The sequence below is a fragment of the Aegilops tauschii genome, chromosome 1, assembly GCF_002575655.3.
Source record: "Aegilops tauschii subsp. strangulata cultivar AL8/78 chromosome 1, Aet v6.0, whole genome shotgun sequence".
Taxonomy (NCBI): Eukaryota; Viridiplantae; Streptophyta; class Magnoliopsida; order Poales; family Poaceae; genus Aegilops; species Aegilops tauschii.
In genome coordinates this window covers 501,030,272-501,057,527 of record NC_053035.3, presented here as the reverse complement: position 1 = coordinate 501,057,527, position 27,256 = coordinate 501,030,272, and the positions used below count along the sequence as shown (strand labels likewise).

Sequence of the window (27,256 nt, the reverse complement as noted above, 5' to 3'; positions counted from 1 at the left end):
TGCTTCGTGCCACACGCGCGAGGTGGAGATGAGTAGTACTTGTTGGGCGTGTGGCACGAAGTAGCTGCGCCCACACGTGTGGGCAATTCTAATGCCCGCCCACACACAACCCGTGTGGGCTGCCTTGTGCTCACGCCACACACGATGTGTGGGCGGATGCCTAATATACCACACGTGTGGCAGTTATCGGCGTCCTTCTTTTTATCCTTTGGCAGGAACTTGTTTTTTAGGGTTTTGGCAGAAATTTGTTTTTTAAACACCGAAATGCACCTTATAATTGAATATATCAGAAATAATTGAGTTTTGCAAAAACACGTCTACATGTGCGGTAAGGACATTTCCAAGGCTAACCTTCGAACCGTCCGCAATCGTCCGGTCCGCATGATCTGGACGTGTTGTGCCATCTACATTGGTCCGCAACGTGGTCTGGATGCACATTTTTCTGTAAACCGGAGACAAATCTGGGTGCTTTGCCGGTGTCCGGATAGCAGCCATGTCCGCTTCTGACCACCCTGACCCACCCATAACCTTCCTCTCTCGTTCGCGCGTGTTCCCGTAGGTGCCACCTGCCCCCATTCATGCAGTTGTAGAGGGCCGATCCCCATTGAAGCCGGCAACAGAGCGGATGCGACTTCTTACGCGCCAGCATTGCAGGGGCGTGCCAGCCGAGGGCGCTGCTCGCGATGCGTCCCCGTTGTCCGCGCAAGTTTAATGACAGAGACGCGTTGCTATATAGGACGGGACGGATATCTACCACGTCCGTTTGACGCCCCGTCCGTCCGTATGCCACCATTAAGCAGGCTCACCGGCCGAGAAACCTACTGTGGCGCCACGCATTGACGCACCCGAATGCCTGGCCTCACCGGAATCCGGTATTTAAAGACGACCACACTCAGCTTACTCCAAACCACAACAGAAGCCGCTCCACATCCTCCTCCCTTGCACCACCTCCGCCTTGACTGTAGGCGGCAACCATCTACGGGAGAGCCTTTCGACGGAGATGAAGCACGAGGTGACCGCCCTTGCAGCCGTCTGGCAGAGCCGCCGTGCTAGGCGGATGGAGGCCGGCTTGCCGGCCAGCTCGCCCTAGGTCATCGATAACGAGGACAACTCCACGATGGAGACGGGCTCCGATGACACTGCACCAAAGCCCGCACCTATGCATGCCAACTTCACCATGGAGCAGGCGCAGGCGCACTACAACGCCGCCATGGCGGCGGAGCGGCCTGCATCGGCGCCTATGGTGGCCTTCCAGCAGGCGCAGGAGGAACAACGGTACAACATATTCCTCCTAGAGAAACATCGGTTGGCAGAGAGCCAGATCGACGGCGAGCATGCGAATGAGGAGGCCATGGCCGTGGTGAATGCCAACTTCGTCGTGGAGCAGCGTGCGATCTACGAGACCATGCGTGCTCAAGCCACCGCTCACCAGGAAGTTGCCATTGCGGAGGCGCCACTGCTGGCGAACGCGGATGAGAACAATGCAAGATGTGCCTCTTACACGCCGCCAACGAACTATCGGGCGGCCCGGCTGGACGACGATAGTGCCAGCACCACCATTTCAATCATGGACCCCACGTCCATCCGCGACGGACAAGTCACAGACTCCTCCGAGAATGAGTAGGGCACAGGAGGCGACAGGGCCTTGTGTCCAATGTGGGTCGGTCTGTCACCCATGTTCTACTCTTCCTCGCCGGAGACTGCACCTTCACTTCACGGGTCTTACCACCGTCGTTCATGGAGACGGGCAGATGGAGGAGGTGGTCGCCGACGCGGAATAGAAAGGAGGTGGACGATGGCCGGCCGCCATCATATGGTAGGATCGGTTTAGGGTCGGTTTTTTTTCTAAATGTTCGAAATGTAATGAAAATCCGTCATGTTTGCATGAATGTTGTCTAGTTTATATGAAAATCCATCATATGTTCCATGAATTTTGTTTGGCTAGTTGAAAATTTGTTTGAAATGTATGCATGTAGTGTTGGATTGCTGGCTCCCGCATACATGTTCGTGGACTAGCGGGTCGCTATAGGAGATGCCCTAAGTATTGCACACCTAAATTCTATGTTATCGACCAACACGGAGATTCATGTTGGCATTTCCCCCCTTTTTCTTTTTATGCTTGATTGAGTCACTTAGATGTGTAATAACTTAGGCACGTTTAGATGTGCCCTACAGGTACCCCCAATAATATGACCTACTAATAATGGGACTATTATTTCTACCCGTCCATCATCCCTTTTACAAAAGAACCCTTGCATTTAATGTAAATTAACCGGTAGTCCAACTTAAGTCACAGCCGGACCCTTTTTTTAGTTTTTCAAAAACCCCGCGGCATTTGAGGTAATTAGCCTGCCATCCATATTTAAGTCAAACGAATCAATTTTTTGCATTTTAACAGAAAACCCTGGATTTTTTGATTAATCAATCTACAGTCCATCTGAAACGAGTGCTTATCTAAATTATCAATATCTTTTAAACCGTACCTTCAATTTTAACATGTTATGTATGAAATTTGATTAGCAAAGACGTGTAGAATCCGGATATGATATCATTTTACCTATCATATATTTTATTTTGGATGCAAACTTAATCTATAACACACGATCTATTTTTCTTTTGTATCGGCGGCGATCCCGATTGCAAATGAACAACCACTAAAACCAGATTGAGAAGAAAAAACATCAATAACGATGCATGCACACCAGTGAAAAAAATTGCAGGAAAAAAAATTGATTTCTCAACTTATTCCAAGCGAGCGCGTAAGAGAGAGAGAGAGAGAGAGAGAGAGAGAGAAAGGAGGGAGAGAGAGACCTTGGTTGTGTGAGAACTAAGGCCACCTCTAACGAGGGTGAGGAGGATAAGCGACAACACAAATATGATGCCCTGTTAAAATAAAGAACATGGATTTATTGGAGGGTCTCGTCTTGCCCTTCCCAGTTCCCACACGTGGGTGCTGCTATAGGGTGCCTTCAGCGCTTTCTGACACCCATTTGGTTAGCGAGGTGAATCCCATTCAGGCAAGCTTGGGCTTCAACCATTGATGCATCAATTGTTGTAATCGGATGACAACTTGCTGCCAAGAATTGCCGCATGTCGTTTCTCAAACAAGCACCAGTAGCGCCTCTCCCTGATGACGCATCGAAAGCTGCATCAACATTAACTGTCACAAAATCCTCTGGACATTCTTCTTTGGCACAGTTTTAACAAAGCACGCACATAATTAGCTACCAACACTTGAATAGACATAACAGTTTGTGGTGTAGACTGCATGTTCTCTTCGTGCACCAAATGTCTCCTTCTCCACCAAATATACCAAGCTGCTGTAAGGATGGTTTCACGTGGATAACTAATGCTGGCGTTCAAGCGACTGGTAAAGTTTGCATCAACCTCGCAAGCCTCAGTTATGACCTCCTTCAAACCTAGTTTTCTCCAAATTTCCATAGCTCCTACACATGTTTTTTTTAGAAAAGGAGGATGACCTCGGCCTCTGCATCTGGGCGATGCATACGGCCGCTTTATTAATTATTCTCACAAGACCTTACAAAATCAATACAACAGCAAGACTAAAGCCGCCGTCTAAGCAACAAATTGTCGCTACACCTATCCAGTTGATGAAGGGGCGCAGATAGCCTGGGCCTAATACCAAGCAAACATCGCAGTCAAGCCTAACATCTAAGACCTGAGACCCCCAACCTAGCCACTTGCCGGGTCTAGGGCACACTGGTCCGGCGTGCTCTCAGAGGCCGTCGCCGCCAACTGCCACCGCTCCATCTTCAGAGCTGTACAGATGCATCAACCTTGCTCGGTTCAGCTATCGTCGACGCCACCACGGCGCCCAACGGCACCTCCTCCCTGCGCGCAAACAGCTGAACACGTCGCGGTCGCCACTGATACACCTCAGCGCCATGCTGCCAAGTATCACCAGCCGACACAGCTTGAAGTCCTTGGAGGATCTGTCATGCGTAGCACCTGCCGACCAGGCATGACCAAGCGTAGCACCTGTCGGTCAGGCATGACTTGACATCTCCACCGAAGCTCCGTGCAAGACGAAGCCGCTCCACCTCCTGCCTCTGACTTCCAGCGCTGCTCCACAAACGATGCTCCCAAGAGAGAAACGACACCGCAGTGCCCCCATCGCCATCGTCCGATCTGGAACACCAGATCCTAGGGTTTCCCGGAGCAGCACGAGTGGGCCGACAGTAGTTACACGACGATGCCTTCATCAAGGTAACGGCGTAGAACGCCGCCATCGCCTGCCGTCGGCTCGGTTTTCACTGGCAACCATGTCTCCCCAACTCGCAGCCAGGACAAGATGATGGATCTCGAGATCTGATCACCAAGCTTCTGGCCGGCCACCGCCGACGAAGAAGATGGCCACCACCACTGGCTACACCGGCCAGAACAGATCTGCCATGGGTGCCGCCAAGCAGTCCACCAGGCCCTCGACGCCGCCGCCGATCTAAAGCCAGATGACATGCCGCCGAAGAGCGCATCGCGCCGCCGCCCGATCCAGGCCAGCCGCTGCAGCAGCCGCCCGTGGCCCAAGGCAGGGCCGACCGCTGCCACCGTCGAAGCCAACGCCGTCGCTTCTAGATCGGCCGCACCTCCACGCATGTTGGGGTCCCCCACCCCTGAGACGCGGGAGGGAGGAAGAGCCCCCGCCACCGCCGTCGGCCTCCGGGCGCAAGCCGGCGGCGGCAAGGGTTGGGGAGCCCGAGTCGCCCGAGCGGGGGGCGATCCGAGCATAATTTGCACTTGAGTTTGCTTTATATCCTTGCAGTAAGTATTACAAACCGGACATAGGCTGTTGGTGATTATGTGTCGACTAGCCAGGACCCCATAGCATGGTAAGATTCCATGAAGGCACTTCCAGGCAAATATTTTGATCTTTGCTGGTAAATAACACTTCCAGAGAGATCCTTCCAGACCATGTTCAAACCTGACGATCCCGCCGGTCCATCGGCACGCTGAATAGAGGGCCCGAATTGAGACTTCCACTCCATATGGTAAGCAGACCGGACTGAGAATACCCCATATTTACTAAACCTCCATGCAACAAAATCTTCCATGCCCGTTTGACTCAACGGGATTGCTAGAATTTGATTCACATCAACATCCCAGAAGATTGACCCGATTAGATCCTCATCCCAATTCCCGTGACTGGGTTAATTAAATCTTGCACTTCCCGAAAATACACTCGGAAGTTCAATTGTCTGGAGGTTACATTAGTTTATCTCCATGTTTTCGAACAGGTTTGTAAAGGAGTGCTGAATGAATAACCTTGTGTTGATTAAAAGAAAGTCAAGAATGATAGTCTCTGCCGCTTGGTGATGGGAAAAAACTCAAGGCAATCGAGTGAATGGATCTCTAATAGACGTCCACAATTTTGTTCGAGAGTGAGCCTTCAAAGACAATTGGAATCTGATAAAAGCAGTGGAGAGAATAAGGCCAACAACCATTTCCGATGACCCACCGTTAACGTACAACAAGCTATGTAATGTATGTCCACACCAAGTCCTACGGTTTCACTCGTATAGATAAGAGATCTAATAACATGATACAATGTCACACAATATCACAACAATAGTATGGTGCTAGCTAGCCAAACTGCATGTCATCATAATTTAACTGAAAACAAGCTGGGCCATCTTTGATTCTCAATCATCGATCATATCTTCACCGACTTTCTCTGCGAACCCTAACATCCTGTCAGCACCAGTGATACCAAATAGAAAAGCACTGCCATAAACGAAAAATGTCGCCTTGCAAGCCAAATCTAGCACACCTCGAGCCCTTTCTGTGTACTTCTTAAAGCGCCTGTATGTAGAGAGGAGTAGGTCAAATGCGAAATATATATATAACAACTCCTGTCAGACAAACTAACAGGAAATTACAGGAAGAAGATCAAGTGATTTTGTATCCTACATAGGGTCAAATGGTCTTTTTTGAGTGGCTTGTGCAAAAAATGCTTCTCAATAGCCTCCTTTTTTAGTGGGTTCTTCTCAATAGCCTTGTTCAACACATCATACAACTCCTCCTCCGCCTGCTGTATCAGGCGTGTAGAGTGTCCACAAGCATGCTGGAATGATACACATAGATAATAATGGTCAATGTACTTAATTTGCATCGTCGATCATTATTTAAGCACTGATTGTGACTGGTAAATAATTAAGAAAAATCATGTCAAGTCCGTCAATCAAAATATACGGAATGCATCCTTCATGTGTAGCAACTATTGTCAGAATCATACTTACCGTATATAGATGGAGCCAATATATAGTGTGTGCTCGGTTTGGTTTTGTTGCTAATTAAGTAAGGGCCTTGTTCAGTGGATTACCTGAAATCAGTCTAGGCTGATGGATCGTTATCTAGTACTCCCTCCGTCCGGAAATACTTGTCATCAAAATGGATAAAAGAGGATGTATCTAGATGTATTTTAGTTCTAGATACATCTCTTTTTATCCATTTTGATGACAAGTATTTTCGGACCGAGGGAGTAATAACTAGGAAATCAAGATTTCGCAAGTGCCTGGTTGGGCGCTAATTTTTTTTAAATAATACATTTTTTTAAATTATAGAAATATTACGCGAAAAAAAAGAAATTTCAAAAATAATACACCGTCGGCCCGCTGCAGGCCGATCGGCTAGCAGCAGGCCGATCGGCTAGCAGCAGGCCGACTGCAGGCCCGGCTGGCACGCGGCGGCCTGTGGTTGGTCGGGCCACGTCGCGCGAGGGGGAGGCAGTGGGCTGTCGGCTTGTGCGCCCCTGTCGGCCTACCGCCCGCCGATCGGCCAGCTGCTGGCCGACAGGGGGCTGTAGCCTGACACGCTGGCCGGCCCGGCCTTATCCTCTCCTTCCTTCCTCTCCTTCCTCCATTCTTCTTCTCCCATTGCTCATTTCTTTTGTGTTCTTCCTTCTCCTCTCTCTACAGAAAAATGGCACCCATTTGTGCACCTAAATGAGCAACATTTTCGCGATTTTGGCACCGTGAATGGGTTCAACTCATTTAGGGCAGCCAAAAGAGGTGTTGATCTACTGACGGGGTAGCTCGTGGTGGTCGTGGTGAGCATTTTGGTGGAGGTGGTGGTGGTGAAGTTGTGGCAGTGTGGTGGTGGTGAAGTTGGGGCAGTGTGGTGGAGGTGAAGCTGTTGTTCGTCGTGCTTCGTTGGAGCCGGAGCACCGGCAGTTTTTCGTTCGTCGTTCGTCGTTCGTCGTTCGCACGCATGCACGCTTCAAGGGTATATTTCAGCCCACATTTTATTTTTTGTAGGTGCTCCGGTAGTATACGTAAATATTGTTATTTGCCCCGGTAGTATAAGTAAATATTTGTGTGCGATTATTGTTATTTGGCCCGGTAGTATACGTAAATATTGTTATTTGCCCCGGTAGTATACGTACATATTATTCGTTCGCACGCACGCTTCGTTCGATGTGAAATAAAATTTGTGTGCGATTATTGTTATTTGCCCCGGTAGTATACGTAAATATTTGTAGTTGCTACGGCAAATTTTCGTAATATAGTTTTAGGTGTGTGAATTGTATTAGTTGTTAGTGGGGAAAATAAGTTGTTGCTTAATAGTTGACACGTACACAGGTGCGTGATAAGAAGTTTGAAACATGAATAAAAAGTTTGAAAGAAGAGACAAATTTTTTTAAAATTGATTAAAATTAAAAATACATCAACATGGGCCATATGATTGAAATAAAATGAATTATCATATTTGTCGGTTATATTATTATTATTATTATTTGAGGCCTATTTATTATTAGTAAACATGGGCCTATTTATTATATTATTATTAAAACAAGAGTCAAGCAACTCATCATAATCGTCCACATAGATTAAATTATATTGATCGTGAAATTTACTATGGTCCTGGTAATATATAGACATGTCTAATACTTGTATTTCGTTGTTGAAAAAAATAGGTGAGTCGAGATGTCCGATGTAGTGAAGTTGAGATTTTACTATGGTCCTGGTACTGTCCAAACAAATGAGTTGGGAGCAGATCTGAGTGAATTTACTCACATAGAGGTGGCAATCAGCGCACCACAAACATGGTCTGTTAGTCAGTTGAAAGAATGGATTGCGGCAAGTTTAGGTCTTGATACTGAAACACACACCGTCGGTGTTCATGCATTGTGGACACGGTCAAGTTCAAAAATTTACTTTTATTTGAGGCCAATAGAGGGAGACTCCGATTGGGTGCGGTGGTTACAAGGTTGTGAACGAAGGGGATGCAATCCTGTTGCTTTAGTGCTTCCCGTCGTGAAGGAGGTCACTGCACATGAAGGCGAGGGTGGCTACGAAGGACAGAGCAGTCAGGTAGAAGGAGGAAATGCTTATGGTTACGAACAAGGACAGAGCAGTCAGGTACAAGGAGGAAATGCTTATGGTTATGAACCAGGGCAGAGTAGTCAGGTAGAAGGAGGAAATGCCGATGGTGATTACAATGGCGAGGTGGACGCTGACGAGGTAGATGGGCACATGCAGAACCAGATGGAAGAAGAAGACACCGATGTTGAAAGGGGTCATGCCGATGATTCTGACGAGTCAGATGAAGAAGAAAATGCAGAGGAGGTCCCGAATCCTGCATGGTGGAATCATGACTTATCATCTGCAATGACCGTGAATGATGGACATGATTCAGCCTGGCAATATCACCAGAACAATATTGCGACGGGTGCTATGTATCCGAACAAGCAAGCCCTGAAGGATGCAATAATTAATTGGGGAATGTCCACGCAAAGGGTTTTCAAAGCTGAGGTGTCGAGTCAGAAATTCCTGACAATGGTATGCAAGAACGCAGATTGTCCCGCAAGGGTGCACGGCTTTCTCCCTGAGTATGGCACAAGTTGGGTGATAAGTGACTTAGTTAATCACACTTGTCTTATTCCGTGCATCCCTCAAGATCATGCCAACCTTTCATCCACGCTTATTGCTCGATTGTTTTACGATGAGATAGTGCAAGGCAAAGCTATGGAAGTGAAGGCAGTCCAGACAAAAGTCTTCGCCAGGTTGAAGTACAGAATTTCTTATGGCAAGGCTTGGAGGGCTAAGCATGCAGCGCTTGAGAGGAGATTTGGTTCTTATTTTGATGCATATGACTCTGTTCTCCACCTCCTCCACACCCTGCAGCAGCGGAATCCAGGCACCTATATCGATATCCAAGACATGTTCATGCCAGAGTTCCCAACTGTGAGGGTGTTGCATCGTCTCTTCTTCTCTTTCGGTGTATGCATCGAAGCTTTCAGGCATTGCCGACCGGTGATATGTGTTGACGGTACTTTTCTCATAGGCAAGTACAAGGGTCAGATCCTGACAGCCATAGGTCAAGACGGCCGAAATCAAGTCGTCCCACTGGCATTTGCTTTTGTGGAGAGTGAGAACATTGAAAGTTGGACATGGTTCTTCAGGCAGTTGAAAATATCATTTGTGAAGGAGAAGCCCAATGTGTGCATCCTTCATGACAGGCATGCAGGTATACTCAGTGCGATAAGGACACTAACAAACCCAGGCCCTGAGGAACAAGTTCCATGGCAGGACTTGCAGAGCCGTTGGTGCATGCGCCATCTCGGGGCTAATTTCTTCTCGCAGTTTAGAAAGAAGAACCTGATGAATCTGTTCAAAAAACTCTGCAAGCAGAACCAGTTATGGAAGTACAATTTGATACGCGACAGACTTAATGTGTGCACGCAGAGACACGTAAGGGACAGGAAAGCTGCAAGAGATGCAGTGGTGAGGGCACATGTTGAAGCAGTTGCTGCACAGTTGGCAACAGGAACAGCGGCCGTGGAGGAGGAGGCTGTTGGGCTATGTGACCTGCCAGGCTTTGACCCACCTGGTACTAGGAGAAGGCTCGGGAGGTCCATTAAAACCTTCGAGCAGTGGATAGAGCATGAGCCTCTGGAGAGGTGGTATTTGCTACATGACACACATGGAGCAAGGTATGGTGTCATGACAGCGAACCTCGCGGAAACATACAACTTTGTCCTCAGAGGAAACCGTGCATTGACACTTACAGCCATCATTGAGGGTATTTGTAATAAGTGTGACACTATGTTCTGAATTTTTATTAAGTGTAGCACTATGTTCTGAATTTGTAATAAGTGTGACACTATGTTCTGAATTTTTATTAAGTGTGGCACTATCACTACAGGAATCAGCTATTTTGACGTCCGCCATGGCGGACGGCAAAGGCCTTTGCCGTCAGCTGCGGACGGCAAAAGGCTCCGGCAAAGTAGGCTACGGTAAGCAGCTGCTTTGCCGTCTGCTTCCTGGCGGCTGACGGCAAAGGACCCTTGTCGTCTGCCGCGGACGGCAACAAGAGCAGACGGCAATAATTGTGCTCTCAGTCCGTTAAGTGGCTAACGGCAGGCCTTTGCCGTCCGCCGCGGACGGCAAACTTTCTAGTGCCTTTGTCGTCCGCTTCCGCCTCGCCCGCTTCCGCCTCGCCCGCCGCATCGGCCGCCCCCGCTTCCGCCTCGGCCTGCGGTGCCACTTCCGCCTCGGCCGCCGCGTCGCGTCACGTCGGCCGCCCCCGCTGAGGCGCTGCCGCCTGCCCCCTGCCCGCTGCCGCCTCGCCTGCCCCGCGTGCCCCGACGCCTCCTGCCCCCCGCTTCCCGCTGCCGCGCTGCATGCCTGCCGCACTGCCGGCTGCCGCCTCGCCTGCCCCGCGTGCCCCGATGCCTCGCGGTCAACGCCGCCATCTCGTCTTCCGCGCGGCCGTCTCGTCTTCCGCGCGGCCGTCTCGTCTTCCGCCCGCCGCACTCTCGTCTTCCGCGCGGCGGCGCCTCCCTGCCGCATTAAATCCCGGCGCTATAAAACCCGCCCTGCGCGGCGAGTTTGGTCACACCGGCCACCTCCTCCACCGCCCCGCCCCCTCCTCTCCCTCTTCACATCGGCGTTCTCTTCGCGGGATGGCGTCCAGCGACTCGGACTCCGACGGCGTGGCACCGGGCGGCCACTGGCCGTCGAGCCTCACGTTGGGGCAGACGGAGGACCTCGCTCGATTCGGCCTCTACGTGCCGCCGGCGGCGAAGCTGCCGCGGCCGTGGAGGATCTCCGCGGACGGATTCCCCACGCAGGGCATACCGGCGACGCCGGCAGAGCTTCGCGCGCACCCCGGGGGACGCTACAACCGGAAGGGCCGCCGCCATTTTTGGAAGGGCAAGCGGTTCGACGACGTCATCGGCGCCTTCAAGCGCGCCGCCCGAGGGCTCCCTGTCGGCGATCTCTCTCGTGCAGTCGGGCCCTCCCAGCCACGCAGGGCACCCGCTCCCACCCCTGCCCCAGCAGCCCCGGCCGAGGTTGTGATCCCGCCGGAGCAGGCGGCGCTCCAGCAGGACGGCGACCCGGAGGACACGCCCGGGCTCCTCGCGATCCTGGCGCAGTCAGCGGAGGAGGCCGCCGCGGCGGCGGCGCTGGAGGCCTAGGAGGAGGCGGCGCTGCAGGCGGCGATGGCGGCGCAGCAGGCGGCGCTGGAGGCCCGGGAGGAGGCGGCGCTGCAGGCGGCGATGGCGGCGCAGCAGGCGGCGATGGCGCCGCCGGAGTGGCAGCAGGTGCCGCCGGAGTGGCAGCAGGAGTGGCAGCAGGCGCCGGCGGCGGAGGAGGAAGAGGATTCGGACGACGTCCCGGTGGACTGGGACGACGTCGCGAACCGGTCCAGCAGCGACGATGACGGCGGCAACGGCCCGGCCGTGATTGACCTAGATAGCGACGCCGAGTAGTTTTTTACTATTTATGTACGAACTACTTTATGTACGAACTTTTTTTAGTGTGTTGTTTGCGGCCCCTAAAACTAAACTAAAACTAAACCTAAAACTAAAAAAACAGAAAAAAAAAAAAGAAGGAAAAAAGGGGTAGAGCTCACCTGAGGCAGGGCCGGTGGAGGAGGTCGCCGGTGGAGGAGGGGGGCGGGGCGGTGGAGGAGAGGTGCGGGGCGGCCTGGGGCGGCGGCGCCGGGCCCGGGGCGGTGGGGCGGCGGGGGGCCGGGGCGGCGGGGTCCGGGGCGACAGGGCGACGGGGCGGCGGGGCGGTGGGGCCGGGGCGCCGGGCGGCGGCGAGTGCTGGGGGCGGCGGCGCGCGGCGGGCGGCGGCGGTGGGGTGGGATATGGGGTGGGATGTGTGGTGGGATGTAGTGCGCGTCGGCGAGGAGAGAGAGGGAGAGAACAGAGAGTAACGGGCGGGGGTACGGGCCGTTAGGTAGTGTCCTCTTTGCCGTCCGCCACTATTTGCCGTCCACCCTTTTGCCTCTTTGCCATCTGCTGGCAGACGGCAAAGAGGTGGGGCGTTAAGTTTTCCCCAAACGGGCGGGGGTGGGGGCCACCTCTCTCTTTGCCGTCTGCCAGCGGACGGCAAAGAGCCCGCAGATGGCAAAGAGCTTCTTTGCCGTCTGCCACTTCTTTGCCGTCAGCTTCTGGGTAGCTGATGGCAAAGAGCTTCTTTGCCGTCAGCTAGCATACGACAAAGAGCTGGCAGATGGCAAATTAGCTGATTCCAGTAGTGTATGTTCTGAATTTTTATTAAGTGTGGCACTATGTTCTGAATTTTTATTAAGTGTGGCACTATGTTCTGAATTTTTATTAAGTGTGACACTATGTTCTGAATTTTGTATGTGCAGGAATGTCGGGATTGTGGTTGCTGAATGGGGACATTGATAGGGGTCATCGTGCTGCGATATGGTATGAGCGCAAGCTTGAGCCTCTGGTCACTCGCACTCCTAAGGAAAACTGGAAGATACACTCAGGATGGCTTCAGCGGTACGTGATTTATTAATTTGCACACTGACATGCATATTAATGGTTGAAATGGGAGACACTAACTGAAAAGTTCTCTGATGAAGGTTGAAATGGGCCGGCCTTTTACCTTTCGCGCGTCTGGTTGAGTCTATCCCGGGTGAGAAACGCCTCGCCATCGATGGGTCTTTGCTGAGCTGCTTAGTGGACCGTTGGAGGCCAGAGACCGACACGTTTCACTTCAGATGGGGAGAGATGGCTCCTACTCTGGAGGATGTGTCACTTTTGCTCGGACTACCGTTGGCAGGTCATGCCGTAGGACCGTTGGACGCACCGGCTGGTTGGGAGCGAGCTCTTACATAACTTTTTCATGGTGTTTTTTTTATGCTCCGGATCCGGTATGGGAGCATCACGGACCTAAGTATGAGTGGTTGCTAAATTTCCAGGTAATTTCCCCTACCTATTATCTTCAAGTTATCGTGCATAAAGTTTTACAGAAAATAATTGCGGCTTACTAAAACTTTCTCTTCGCTTAATGCAGATCCAGAACTTCCGGGCGCCGTTGACTGCGGAACAGATCACTCGGAGCCTGGAGGCCTACTTACTGTGGCTTTTTGGCAAGGTGATGTTCACGGAGAACCATGTCACCACTATTAGCGCCCTCTACATCCCTATGGCACTCGAGATAGTGAGCGCTCAGACGGCGGATCAGATCAGACAGAGGAGTTGGGGTTCGGCGGTCTTAGCGGCTACATACCAAGGTATGTGCAACGGTTGCCAGCTTACATCGAGAAAGCCAGCCCTTCTTGGATGCCCTCTATTCCTACAGCTGTGGTCGTGGGAGAGGTTCTCTATAGGGCGACCAGATGTACGTGTTCATGAGCATATAGACGCCATGTTTGATGTTGACGGCATCGACATGCCTACTTTCGGTCTGTGTTGGACTCGTCGCGAGGTATGCACCGTGTTGTAGTTTAATGCAACTTTTTCTGCAGAAGAGATAGTTCGATGCTAGCGGCTACTAACTTTTCTTCTCTGCAGAGACGCTTTGCTAGTGATCAGACCAGGAAGGCATACACAGCATTGAACGAGCAGTTCGATGCGTACACCGGGGTCATCTGGCAGCCCTACACGGAAGCAGCCATACAAGCGAGATACCCTGCTGGTATGTCTGTGCTATGCACAAGGGACCGAGATTACTGGATGACAAAATCTAAGATCATCTTCGATGTCTTCGTCGAGGAGATGGCACAACAGAGGGTTATGAGGCAATTTGGTCTTCTGCAGTTGGAGCTACCTCCCCCTATAGAGAACCCGCTGCCAGCACACATCCACAGGTATTAACCAGTTTTTCAATGTTGCATTATCTTTCATAGTACTCCATTTGAAGCTTTAGGTAATTGTTGAACACACACCACAATTTTAGGACGACAAGGAAGGGCATGAACAGGACAACTGCTGACTGGCTAGTTAGACTAGAGCCGTATGTTATAGAATGGGAGACAGCAAACACAAATCTATGGCACGAGAATCACAATTTCGATCTCGATGAATTCAATCTCTATTTGCGGCGCTACATGACCGGAACACAGTTACGCATTGTTGAGTACTCCCACCCAGAGGAGATACCGGATCCTACTCCGTCGGATATGTACCCGAGCTATGATACTTCCGGCTCTAGGCAGTACGCGGTAAGATATATTTTCTTTACGTAATGTTGTCACATACTTTGACGTGCAAGAGATAGACATTAATTAATCGTCATGGAAATTTGCAGGCTACCTTGACACGCGAACTCTACGACGACGTGACCACCTTTGGACGATCACTATCGTCTGGACCTCTTCTTCAGCATCGTCCAGTGGTACAGCCCTTCTTGGAAAGAATTCAGAATAAGATACGGACTGTGTACGAGGCTATCACGTGCACCCGGAGAACCGATGTTGTTCAGCACCAGCAGGAGCAGGCGCGTCACTCCATGCACCGACATCAACCACGTCCACGTCTAGCACCTCAGCCGACAGCCAGGCCACCCCGTCCTGACCAACCTGGCAGTTCTACGTGGCACCCACAGCACTATGGTCCCACGTCGAGCTTCGTGTTTTCTCCACAGCCACAGCAACATGGTCCCTCGTCGAGCTTCGTGTTTTCTCCACAGCCACAGCAGCACGGTCCCTCGTCCAGTTTCGTGTTTGAGCCAGAGCAGACGTCACACCCAGCAGGTATGTGTCTTCATATTTACTGTTTTCAATATTAATTGACGCGACCTCATTCTTCATGATGATACGTTCCATCGCGTAGGAGCCTATGGATATCAGGCGTCTGTGTCGGCATCACATGATACGTGGGGGAGTGATCAACATCCCGAGGACAACATACATGCTCAGATGTCGCAGCACACCCAGTGGATGAACATGTTTTCGACTCCTCCACCAGGCCCCACACAGGATACACAGCATGACTAGGGAGAGTTTGAGATTCCTCCTCGTCACGTTAGGGCACCCGACAGGTTGGGATGGTCCCCGATTCCAGATCCGCCTCCCCGCCAGGCCAGACGTCGTCACTGACGCTTCTATCTATCAGTAGAGACATTACCATCTATTTCTGTGTGAGACTTATCTCTATTCTATGTATGAGACAAATGACTATGTACTTATGTACGAGACATATGCCTACTCTATTTTAGTACTCTGTGATCGGAACTGCAAGATCAAATTTAGATAGAACATAATATTCATACAACGAGACATTACAAACAATTAGATAGAACTACAAATAAATTAAATGATACGTAACTGAACTCACAACATACAGCATAAAAACTACATGAAGTCATCATCGTCATCTTCGATCGATGCAGAAACCTTGCCCTTCGATGATGAAGAACCCTTTCCCGCCATATGTTCGCGCCAACTTTTTCCCGCCACCGGTTTCCCGCCACCCGTTTCCTGCCAACCCTTTCCCGCCTTACCGCAGTCGTTCTTTCCCGCCATTTTCTCCTCTCTACCTATAAAACCCCCTTCAGACGGAGCTGGATAAGCATTGCAGTGTGGTGGTGAAGTTGGGGCAGTGTGGTCGAGGTGAAGCTGTTGTTCGTCGTTCTTCGTTGGAGCCGGAGCACCGGCAGTTTGGTGGCCGCCGTTCATCGTTCTTCGTTCGCACGCACGCTTCAAGGGTATATTTCAGCCCACATTTTATTTTTCCTAGGTGCTCCGGTAGTATTTGTTAATATATTTAGATGTCAACTAATTAGTTGTATTAGTTGCTCCGTTAATATTCTGTAATATATAGCTTGGTAATATATAGACATGTCTAATATTTGTTAGTGGGGATATTAAGGGGTAGGTTAGGTACTCAATGTGATTTGTGTGTTGCAGATGGCTAAGGGTACTCAGTGGGTGCTTAGCCCTATTGTTCATGTCCAAGGCTTTTCTCCAACTGTTGTGCAAGTTAGTGAAGTGGACATCACTTTTGATTGGTTGAAGACTACATTCATGTTGAAGCAAGGGTTGAAGGAAGACAATTTTGTGTACTACGTCAGCAGGAAGCAGTCAGATGGCCCTGGGGAAAGAAAATTGATTGACATAACTGATGATGGCAAGATTCAAGAAATGCTGAGCGAATGGGAATGGAAAAGGGTTGTTGAGTTGCATTGCTACAGGAAACCGAGTTATATGTGATGAATTTGTCATTCGAGATCCGCCTCCCCGCCAGGCCAGACGTCGTCACTGACGCTCCTATCTATCAGTAGAGACATTACCATCTATTTCTGTGTAAGAATTATGTCTATTCTATGTATGAGACAAATGACTATGTACTTATGTACGAGACATATGCCTACTCTATTTTAGTACTCTGTTATCGGAACTACAAGATCATATTTAGATAGAACATAATATTCATACAACGAGACATTACAAACAACTAGATAGAACTACATCTAAATTAAATGGCACGTAACTGAACTCACAACATACAGCATAAAAACTATATGAAGTCATGCAGTTGCAGTCGAGGGTGATACTTGCAATTGCAAGCCTAGTGTCGGACATGCAACTACCCACCCCCTCTTTCGAGGCCCACCTACAAAACAAAAGGTCAGTTGCGGTTGGGTATGTGGACATGCAGTTGCAGTCAAGGGCGATACTTGCAGTTGCAAGCCTAGTGTTGGGCATGCAAATGCCCCCTCCTTCTCTCGCCGCCCTCCGACAAAAACACAAGGCTAGTTGCATTTGGGAGGCAGACATGCAATTGCAAACAGGGGCGACACTTGCAGTTGCAAGGCCTAATGTTGGACATGCAACCACCCCCTCTCCCACGGCTGATTTACAAAACAAAGGCCGATTGCAGTCGGGTGTGGGCATGCAGTTGCGTGCCTAGTGGCAAACATGCAACTGCCTCCCTCCACGAAACACCATAGAATTGCGGGCAGGTGTGACACTTGCAATTGCGTGACTAGTGAAAAACATGCAACTTCCCCCTTCCCGATAAAACACTACTGAGTTGCAATATCAGTCGGGGACGACACTACACTTGCATGCCTATTGGCAGACATGCAACTACCCCCCCCCCCCTCCCCTGACAAACACACCACTGAGTTGCAATCGCGTTGAAGACATGTAGTTGTAGTTGGGGACCGCACTTGGAGTTGTGTGCCTAGTGGCAGACATGCAACTATCCCCTCTCCCGACAAAAAAAGAAAAAAAATCATATACGCAAAGGTCAGTCCTTCACCAATTGCATGTGGAGTGAGACGTGTGTAGTTGTGCAAGGATAAACGAACATGCTACATACAATCAATTTTTCCTTCGAGGCTAAAAATAAAGAATAAATAAAAACATAGTTACACACGAATACAATGTGTGTTGATGACAAAAATAAACGTGAACAATTAATAATTAATAAAATTCAAAAAAATAAAAATGAAAAAAAAAACACAAACATACTTCAAAGAAGAAATTATGAGAGAAAAAAGAACAAGAAAAAATGAGAAGAATGGAAATAATTGATAATTTTAAAAGAACAAACAAAAAAATCAAAAGGAAAACTATCCTAGAAATCCAAAATGAATTGGCACAAGCCATTTTGAAAAAATAATACAGAATGTTGCGACCGGAAAGAGGAAATGCAACACAAATTTGCACGAATTGGCGCATAGATTAAACGATTTATCGCATTACAAAATCTTATACGAGCAAAGTTTGACCCACAACGTGGAGAAAAATAAAAAAATGCATGGAGGAAAATAGAAGTGTGCATTGATTATGGCATGCTAGAAGATATAGGGAAACATTGGACACACATGCTGATCTAGTAAAAAAACACAACGCTTTGCTCTCTGCACTTTGCACAGTCTATTTTCAATCGTAGCCCAACAGAAAAAAACTAAAAGAAACATGCCGGCCGTGTCATCCTAACAAGCTGATTTAAACGTGACAAGCAGCTAGCATAAAAGAAAAATCAAGGCATCGACTGAGACTTCAATAGAAATCAGTCGACTGATTTTTAGTCGTTCCATTAGAAAAGGTCTCGTGCCTCCATGCACACCAAACCCACTCATGCTACCAATACCCAGAAGTTCATAATGATGCATGGAAATTCAACGATTTCTAGAATTATAACTTATTAATCTAAAAACAAAATCTACTCCCTGCGTTCCTAAATATAAGTCCTTTTAGAGATTTCACTATAGACTACATTCGGAGCAAAATAAGTGAACCTATACTTTAAAAGGCATCTATATACATCCGAATTTACTCTCTATAGTGGAAGGATCCGGCTTGCCTGCTCCCTCTCCATGCTCCCATCCGTGCTCCCACTTCATCCTACGGCTGTTCTTTTCCCTTTTTCTTTTCTAATCTAATCATCTCCCCCCTGATTTTCAGGGGGTGGGGCCGGACCTTATTTTCTTCCAATCAAATCAAGCCACGTATGCGGGAGCACGGATGGGAGCATGGGAAGGGAGCAGGCAAGTCTCGTCCATAGTGGAATGTCTAAAAAGACTTATATTTAGGAATGGAGGGAGTATACGCCCAATGTTTTTTTTTTTTTGCATTGTATAACTATAAAAGGGGCAATGTAGTTTTACTGGATAGAAAGTTCTTTATTTACGATGTGAGGATACTCATGATACTTATAAGATGATATTATGGGACATTTTTTTTACGATGTTTGTCCAGTGTTTTTGATGATGTTTGTATGTGCATTCGTGTTCCAAACACACATATATACCAAAAAGGCTTTTGCACGGCTCTATAAATAAAGCAATCACCACAAACATACAAGGTTCAAATTACCAGCATTCACACACAAAGTCACAATACAGAAAAAAAATAAGGTTCTCAACAGCCGAACATGCCCAAAAGAAGACATAAAAATGCCAACAGGCCGCGTAAATGGAGCCAGGCTCCTGTTGAGGTCGAGGGAAGGGTGGCGCTAGGCAAAGGGCAAAGGACCTGTGGCAGGCAGTGGGGTCGTTGATGGAGCTATGATCGATCCTAGCCGCGGTTAAGCAGCTTCGACAGCTACAAGAAACCACACTGTTTCTAAATCGCATCCATGGGACGACGCAGAAAGGACCGCTCGATCACTAGCTTGTTACGGTTAGTCCATAGAGTCCAAACAAGAACTCCAATGCCACCAGCCACCTAATGTGGTGGGAACCGCTGAGCTAGCTTCTAGTTCTTCAAATTGGCCTGGAAAATTCGTGTGGCCCCACCCACCGAAAACCACCTCACTGAAGCAACTCCACAGGAATTGAGCCGTAATACATGAGAAGAAAATATGGTTGGAGTCCTCGGTCACCTCGCAGAGCGGGCAGAAGCCATCTCCAAGTCCATGGCGCTTCAGGACCTCCACCCTAGAGGTGACCCTACCTCGGATCCAGATCCAAAGGAAGTTTCAAATTTTCTAGGGAAGCATAATCGACAATAGCGTGCCATGAGGGGTGACGGCGCTAGCGAAGGGGAATTTACTTGTTTCATTGTTTTTTCCATTACATGGTTTCGCTAATTTTTCATTCTAGATTTCAGTACTATTTCATTCAGGTTCCATTTCTATTTTTGAAGCTTTCAAATAAGTTTCATATCATTTTGTAAAATTATCTTTCATGGTTGGACTGGGCACTAATAGTGTTCCCTTCACATACTTTCTATACTATATCAATTCCATATCATCACAAATTTACATGTTTTCGTTAATTATTCATACACCCCCCTTTGTATGTTTTCATTCCACACCTCATCCATGTATCATCTTGGATTTTATATAAGTTTTACTATGGGTTATTACATTTACTTTTGCATGTCTTTATTATAGGTTCCCTCCTGTTTCACCGTCGTATCATCTCACATTTCATATAAGTTTGATTATCATATCAATTTTGAATTTAAACTTGTTCAAAACATGTTCAAGTTTGATCTTGTTTTAAAGATATAAATGTCAGGAACACGAATCTGCAAACGGATTCTAAATCGGATCATTGGTTCAAAGGTTAAAAGTGTTACAAATTTTAGATTCCGACTAAAAGCATGTGTGGATTGGCTATGGGATGAAAGAATAAAGTAGTTTTAGTGCAATAAATGCCTGCCCCAAAACAAAATCGGTAGAGTACTCATACGCAAATTGTGTACATGCACACACGGCGAGCATGCAGGGCCGCGGTAGAAACCGGTTCCGCTAGAATTTCATATCGCCTACTAGTAGTAGCAATCGATGTGGATATCATACTTGTCCCTTTTATTCCTGAATGCGCGACGAGTTTCGACAATCTGTCTGTTGATACAATTATCATCTCTAACATTGAGAGGCTCTAAGATAAGGTGGGTCCTTTTTTAATTTGCACTTGTTTAATTACTAGTCTCCCCATGTTTTTGAACATGTTTGTAATAGAGTGCTATATGAGTGACCTCATGTTGATGAAAAGAACGTGCAAAATGAATAGATCAAGAAAAGGCAAATCATAGGGCAGTCATGAAGTGAAGGGATCTATACAAGACATCACACAATTAGTTTTCAGAGTGAAACTTCCAAGGTTTTTTGACATGGTGAAACTTCTAAGTTGATCGCTATCACTTTGCATCGAAAGCACTAGACATAAGCTAATAAAACCAACACTGAATGCAAGTGACCATACAAGCTATGCAAGTATGTTTGTCAAGCTACGGTATCATTCACGCATGAAGGCAATGTGCCCGAAAAGATATATATAGAGAGATATAATAACATGATACCATGTCACACAATATCACAATTTATGATAGCACAGTGCAAGCTAGCCAAACTTCGGAGGCCATCATTGGTTCTCCTTTTCTTTATCTTGTCTTCTCTGGTTTTCCTTGGTAGCAGCCAAACAACTCAAAGATAAGAGAACTAATCAGACTGAAGCCAAACAACGCCTTGGCAGCTCCACGGACCACAGCCTTAGCCGCATTTCCATAGGCCTTCACATACCTGCAGGTAGAGAGAGGTAGGTCAAATAAGATATATGTATCAACTCCTGTCAAACAAACAAACAGGAAATTGAAGAAGAAATCGATCAATTATTGTATCTGAATGCATCTTGTATATTGTACGTACAACTCAAAGGCATCTGGTGCTGCTTCCTTGTGAAGCTCGTCCAACTTATTATGCCACGAGGCACGAAGTGTCTCCATCCTGCACTGGACCTCAGATTCCAAGGCAGACGGCTCCTGTAGTCTCTTGGATATCTGGATTGATACACATAGATATTGCTTAAACGATATGTACTTATTTGCATCATCAATTTTAGGTAAGCGCTGACTGCGACCGGTAAATAATTCAGAAGGATACTGTCTTGTCTGTCAGTTGGATATGTACAGAATGCATGGTGCACGTGTATCAACTAGCCACAGAATCATACTTGCCGTATATGGATAAATGAAGTCACATAATCATCATACTGTACTGGATGCATCAATCTGAAGATGAGTTGGAACTAATTATTTGCTAAAGGGACGAGCAAAAAGTCATAATGCTTCAAGTCAGATCAGCCAGGAAAACTAAGGTTGCTTAATGATATGATTTGCACTGAATTCAATTATCGGATTTCAGCAGATAAATCATGAGATAAAAGATGTCAATTTTGGTTTAGGTACCTCGCTAGCGAGCTGGCGGTTGCGCATGATCCGGCCTGTCTCAAGGAGGAGTCGATCCGGCACCTGCGATCGCTGGAGCAGGCCAGCAGGGACGAGAAAAAGTCATTCTCAGATCAACCAGGAAAATAAGTTGGTTAAATGATAGTAAGCAGCAGTACGTCAGGATGTACTCGTTCAGGTCAGGTTAAGTAATCTTGCTTTGTTTCTACTAGTAGATAGATGCTTCTGTTTCGGTTGCACAGAATTCGATTGTGGTTGGCTACATCGACCCTTGATGCCGTGAGATACATATAAATCATGAGAAAAATTAAAAGATGTCAATTTTGGTTAAGATATATACCTCGCCGGAGACCTGGCTGGAGAGCTGGCGGGAGCGCATGAGCCTGCTTGGCGCGAGCAGGCGTCCCTCCTCCGCGACCGCCGCCTGCGTCCGCTGGAGCAGGGAGCCACCGAGACTCCTCGCCGCGCACCGAACCGCCGCCATCGTCGCCGGCCTGCCAACAATTGGTTAGGGATTAGGATGACAAGTGCAGCTTACGTTGCGGATCGGGGCGTTCCCCTCAGGCGGCTAGGGTTTCTCGTTCGCTTTCCTTCCGCCTCCGCTGATAACACGAATTGGTAGTTAACTCTTTCTTCTTTGTTTTTTTTTCTTTGGCAGAAACTTTTTTTTTTATTAAGGGGCTGCTACGTGTCGGCCGGCTGATCTTTTTAACCTCGCAAGCCATCAGATTTAACACAATCTAGTCGCTAAACGTGCTCTTCTACCTTTGCTACAAGACCTCGTTGCAGAAACAACATTTCCATAGAGGTTATTTTGCGGATTTTTTTTTGCAACATAGGTTTTGTTGCGGATTTTTTTCAACATAGGTCGCGTTGTAGAAGTTTTTTATGCAACATAGGTCGTGTTGCGGAATTTTTTCTGTCTTTCTTTCTTTTGGCAAAAACGATGATGTTGTGAAAGAAGTTTTGCAACATAGGTAATGTTGCGGAAAATTTTGCAAATAAAAAAAGTGTGCACAACCAGCGTTGTTGTTGCCTGTGTCGAGCGCGCCGCTGCCAACTGCAACAGAGCATTAGTACCACTGCCCCTGCTATTGTAGAAGCACGCCGCTACGGGGGAGCACACCAACGCGACGGGACACAACTACCACCGCCCACCAACGCGACGGGGCACCACCACGACCGCCGACCAACGTGACAGGGGACCACCACCGCCGCCCACCATCGCATCCCTCCCTTAATTTCGCCCCTGCAGGAATGGGGAAAATATGTGGATCTAGTGGGGAAAGGATGCACACCTGCTGCTTCTGTAGCCGTCAGCGACCTCAGATCGCGTCGTCATCGTCCAGTGTGGCTGGTCTGCCGCGGTCGCCTAGCCGCCGTCTACCACCCAGTCGCCGTCACTGTCCCAGCCGCACGGTGCTCCGCCTCTCCGCTGCTGGCTCTAACCACAGAGCTTTGAAACACGCTCTTAGTTGCACAAAACGTTTCTGAAACAGCAGCTGAGCTGCAGACCTGTGCGCGTGGGTGTGGGGTGCTATCGGCCGTTGGATCAAAAGACGATCCGACGGACACTGAGCCGGTAGACGTGGGCGCGAGATCGGCCGACAGAAGGTATGTTTTTCCCATATTTTAAACCAATCAATAAAAAGATAAGTTACTATTACCTCCGTTCCTAAATAAAAAGATAAGAAACTATATATATGCTCTCTCCGTTTTCTAAATAAAAGTCTTTTTAGACATTTCAAATGAACTACAACAAAAGAATGTATGTAGACATATTTTAGAGTGTAGATTCAATGATTTTGCTCCGTATATAGTCACTTGTTGGAATCTGTAGAAAACACTTATATTTGAGAACGAAAGGAGTATTTCGAGTATAGATTCACTCATTTTGCTCCGTATATAGTCCATAATGAAATATTTAAACAGACTTATATTTAGGAACGGAGGTAATAGTAACTTATTTTTTATAGTACTATTCATACGGAGAGGAATCCATATGTACATACTATTAAACATTGCCCTCTTCGTGAACAGTGCTTCCGCAGAAAAAATGCGCATACTATTAAAAAACTGGGATTTCTTTTACACATCATTTCTCTCCCCCTCCTTCACCCCCGTGTCATTATATAAAGGATTATGATTTAGGTTTTCTTTAACGCATCATTTCTCTCCGTCGGCATACTCATGCAGAGCCATCACAATCGCCTCCCGATTCTTTCCGGTGATGTTGCTGCCAACGCACAAAACAGTAGACCGGGACATTATATTTGCAAGAACAGTAACCGGCGGGAATAATTAATTCTTTATCGACTGTCCATCTCTACACCACGACATGAGTGAACAGTGCATCAACAATTACCTGAACAAAAAATCAGATAGCACAGTGCTAGCTAGCCAAACTACAGAGGTGAACTCCTTTTCTTTATGTTGTCTTTCACTGGTTTTCCTTGGTAGCAGCCTGGTCTTCCACCTCGTTGCCACCAAAAATAAGAGAAGTAATCAGACTGAAGCAAAACAACGCCTTGGCAGCTCCACGGACCACAGCCTTAGCCGCATTTCCGTAGGCCTTCACACCCCTGCAGGTAGAGAGAGGTAGGTCAAATAAGATATATGTATCAACTCCTGTCAAACAAACAAACAGGAAATTAAGGAAGGAATCAATCAAGTATTATATCTCCATGCATCTTGTATATTGTACGTACAACTCAAAGGCATCTGGTGCTGTTTGCTTTTGAAGCTCCTCCAACCTATCACACGAGGCATTAAGCGTCTCCTGTGTCCACTGGAACTCAGATTCCAAGGCAGACAGCTTCTTTTTCTTGGGGATCTGGATTAATACACATAGATAATGGTCACTGTACTTACTTTGCAACATCAATCATGAAGTAAGCACTGACTGCAACTGGTAAATAACTAAGAAGGGTATTGTCTTGTCTGCCAGTTCAAAATGTACAGAATGCATGGTGCATGTGTATCAACTAGGCACAGGATCATAGTTGCCGTATATGGATATGCATAATCATACTGTACTAGCATGCATCAAGCAGAAGATGAGTTGGAACTAAGTATTTGCTAAAGGGATGAGCAAAAAGTCATAATGCTTGGATCAACCAGGGAAAAAAAAGGTTGCTTAATGATATGATTTGCATCCAGTCCAGTTGTTAGTACAGCTTCAAGTCAGATTAAACAAGCATGGTGTTGTTTCGCTTGCACTGAATTCAATGATCGGATTTCAACAGATAAATCATGAGATAAAAGATGTCAATTTTGGTTTAGGTACCTCGCTGGCGTGCTGGCGGTAGCGCATAAGCCAGCCTGGCTCGAGGAGGAGTCGCTCCGGCACCTGCGATCGCTGCAGCAGGCCAGCAGGGACGAGTAAAAAGTCATTCTCAGATGAACCAGGAAAATAAGTTGCTTAAATGATAAGCAGCAGTTGGTCACGATGTTTCAGGTCAGGTTAAGTAATCCTTGATGTCGGTGAAATCCATAAATCATGAGAAAATTATAAAGATGCCAATTTTGGTTAAGATACCTCGCTGGAGACAGTGTCGGAGAGCTGGCGGGGGCGCATGAACCTGCTTGGCACGAGCCGTTGTCCCTCCCCCGCGACCGCCGCCTGCGTTCGCTGGAGCAGGGAGCCACCGATCCTCCTCGCCGCGAACCGAACCGCCCCCATCGTCGCCGGCCTGCGAACAATTGGATAGGGAATAGGATGACAAGTGCAGCTTACGTTGCGGATCGGGGCGTTCCCCTCAGGCGGCTAGGGTTGCTCGTTCGCTTTCCTTCCGCCTCAGCGGACAACACGAATTGGTAGTTACTAACTCTTTCTTCTTTGTTTTTTTTTTGTTTTGGCCCAAACAATATTTAATATTTTTTAAACCAATCAACAAAAACTAAAATTATATGTAAAACAATACGTTCTTCTTAGTTAAAAAAACACACTGTTCTTCTTCTTCCTTCAATTGACTGCCGCGTGCCAGAGATTGAAAAACACACTGGGCAGCGAGGAGAAGCAACAATACACACGTGTTCGACAGCGAGCAACAACAACATGCAAGCGTTCGGCGAGGAGTCAAGCCTTATGCCGGCATTGGCATGCCATGGGAAGCCACGTTGGCCATTGGAAGTCGTCGCCACCACCATGAAGCGGAGGGCCGCGCCAGGACTCCACCGCCTCACCTCGCGCCTCGTTGGGCGCCCCTTGTTGCAGGCAAGCTGTGCGGTAGCTGGTCACGATGACTGTCAGTTGGTACATCCATGGCGCCTCCGGATCTTTTTGTTGTTCTCACTGTGGAAGTGGACATTGCCTTGTCATCCTTGAGCGGGTCATGGTCGTAACCACCTTTCTCGAAGGAGATTCCGCCGTCTTTCGCGTCTTTGATTGTTCTCTTAGGTGAGCCTCCCACTTGGTAACCACCTGTCCACCGATGCTTATTCCTATTCCTTCTTTATCCCTGAGTAACGCCCGTCTTTTTTTTTGGGGGTAAAAGGGTTGTATTACTCAAGAGCATAGAAGTTCCTTCCTACACATGCTAGGGATGTTAGCCAGGCCAGAGCGGAGCCAGACCACCGTACGGTCCTCCATTCTACCAAAGTTTGCTAATACATGGCTTATATTATTTTGCTCTCTAAAGATATGAGTAACACTAGACTCCCTACTACCCAAGAGAAGTTTGACCTCTGAAACCACCATTCCATGTTCGGAGCGGTCTTGTCCAACGTAGAGAGAAGTGTTGATAATGTGATGTAAAACAATCTAAGAGATAATGAACAATATTCCCTGAAGGAACCTCGGTTGGAGTGCGACCCCTTCCTTACCCCTTCATCTCTCCTCCCGAGTGAACAAGCGACTAGGGTTCCTGCCTCCCTTCGGCGGTGCTGCCGATCTGCCTCGCCTCGTGCGGCCTTAGGGTCATGGGGGCACAATGGATCTCGACCCTTGCCACGGGAGGGCTTGGTTTTTAGATGTTTCTTTGAGTTTTGTTAGGGTTTGAGTCTTCCTCAGGAAGGCGAGGCAGCGGCAACTTCCTAAAGATGGAATAATGTTCTCCCCGCCTAGCGCTCGTCATAGTGGTGTGTGTGTAGCATCTTCAAAGGGCGTGTGAAGGTCTGTCTCCGGGGGATGTTGCAGGATTCGGTTGGTGGTTGTCCTTGGTGGATCGGCTTTAATGCTTCTTCAGTGACCATGTTAATGTGTCTTCAGGTTAGGTCCTCCGGAGGCGGTTGTTCTGGTGTGTTGTTCCTATGGAGTCTTAGCACGATGATTTTCCTATAACAAGTTTAGTCTGGCTCCATTGAGGAAGGGACGATCACAACGGCACGCCTTCAGCTCTAGATGTATTTTTTATTATTTTTGGTCATGATTGAAGATGAATAGATCGAAAGTTTTCTAAAA

At 48.0% G+C, this 27,256-nt stretch overlaps 1 protein-coding gene across 1 annotated transcript in view; it reads right to left on the bottom strand.

Annotated features, from left to right (window-relative positions):
* The window catches only part of LOC109764403 (uncharacterized), a 29,306-nt gene extending 6,952 nt beyond the window's left edge, over window positions 1–22,354 (bottom strand). The window contains exons 1-4 of the mRNA XM_020323234.4: window positions 22,196–22,354; window positions 21,856–21,927; window positions 21,317–21,447; window positions 21,092–21,190 (exon numbers count right to left, since the gene is read on the bottom strand). Coding sequence (XP_020178823.2) covers window positions 21,092–21,190; window positions 21,317–21,447; window positions 21,856–21,927; window positions 22,196–22,339 — 446 coding nt within the window. The 5' untranslated portion in view covers window positions 22,340–22,354. The remainder of the gene's footprint in view (window positions 1–21,091; window positions 21,191–21,316; window positions 21,448–21,855; window positions 21,928–22,195) is intronic.
* Window positions 22,355–27,256: the final 4,902 nt, after the last annotated feature.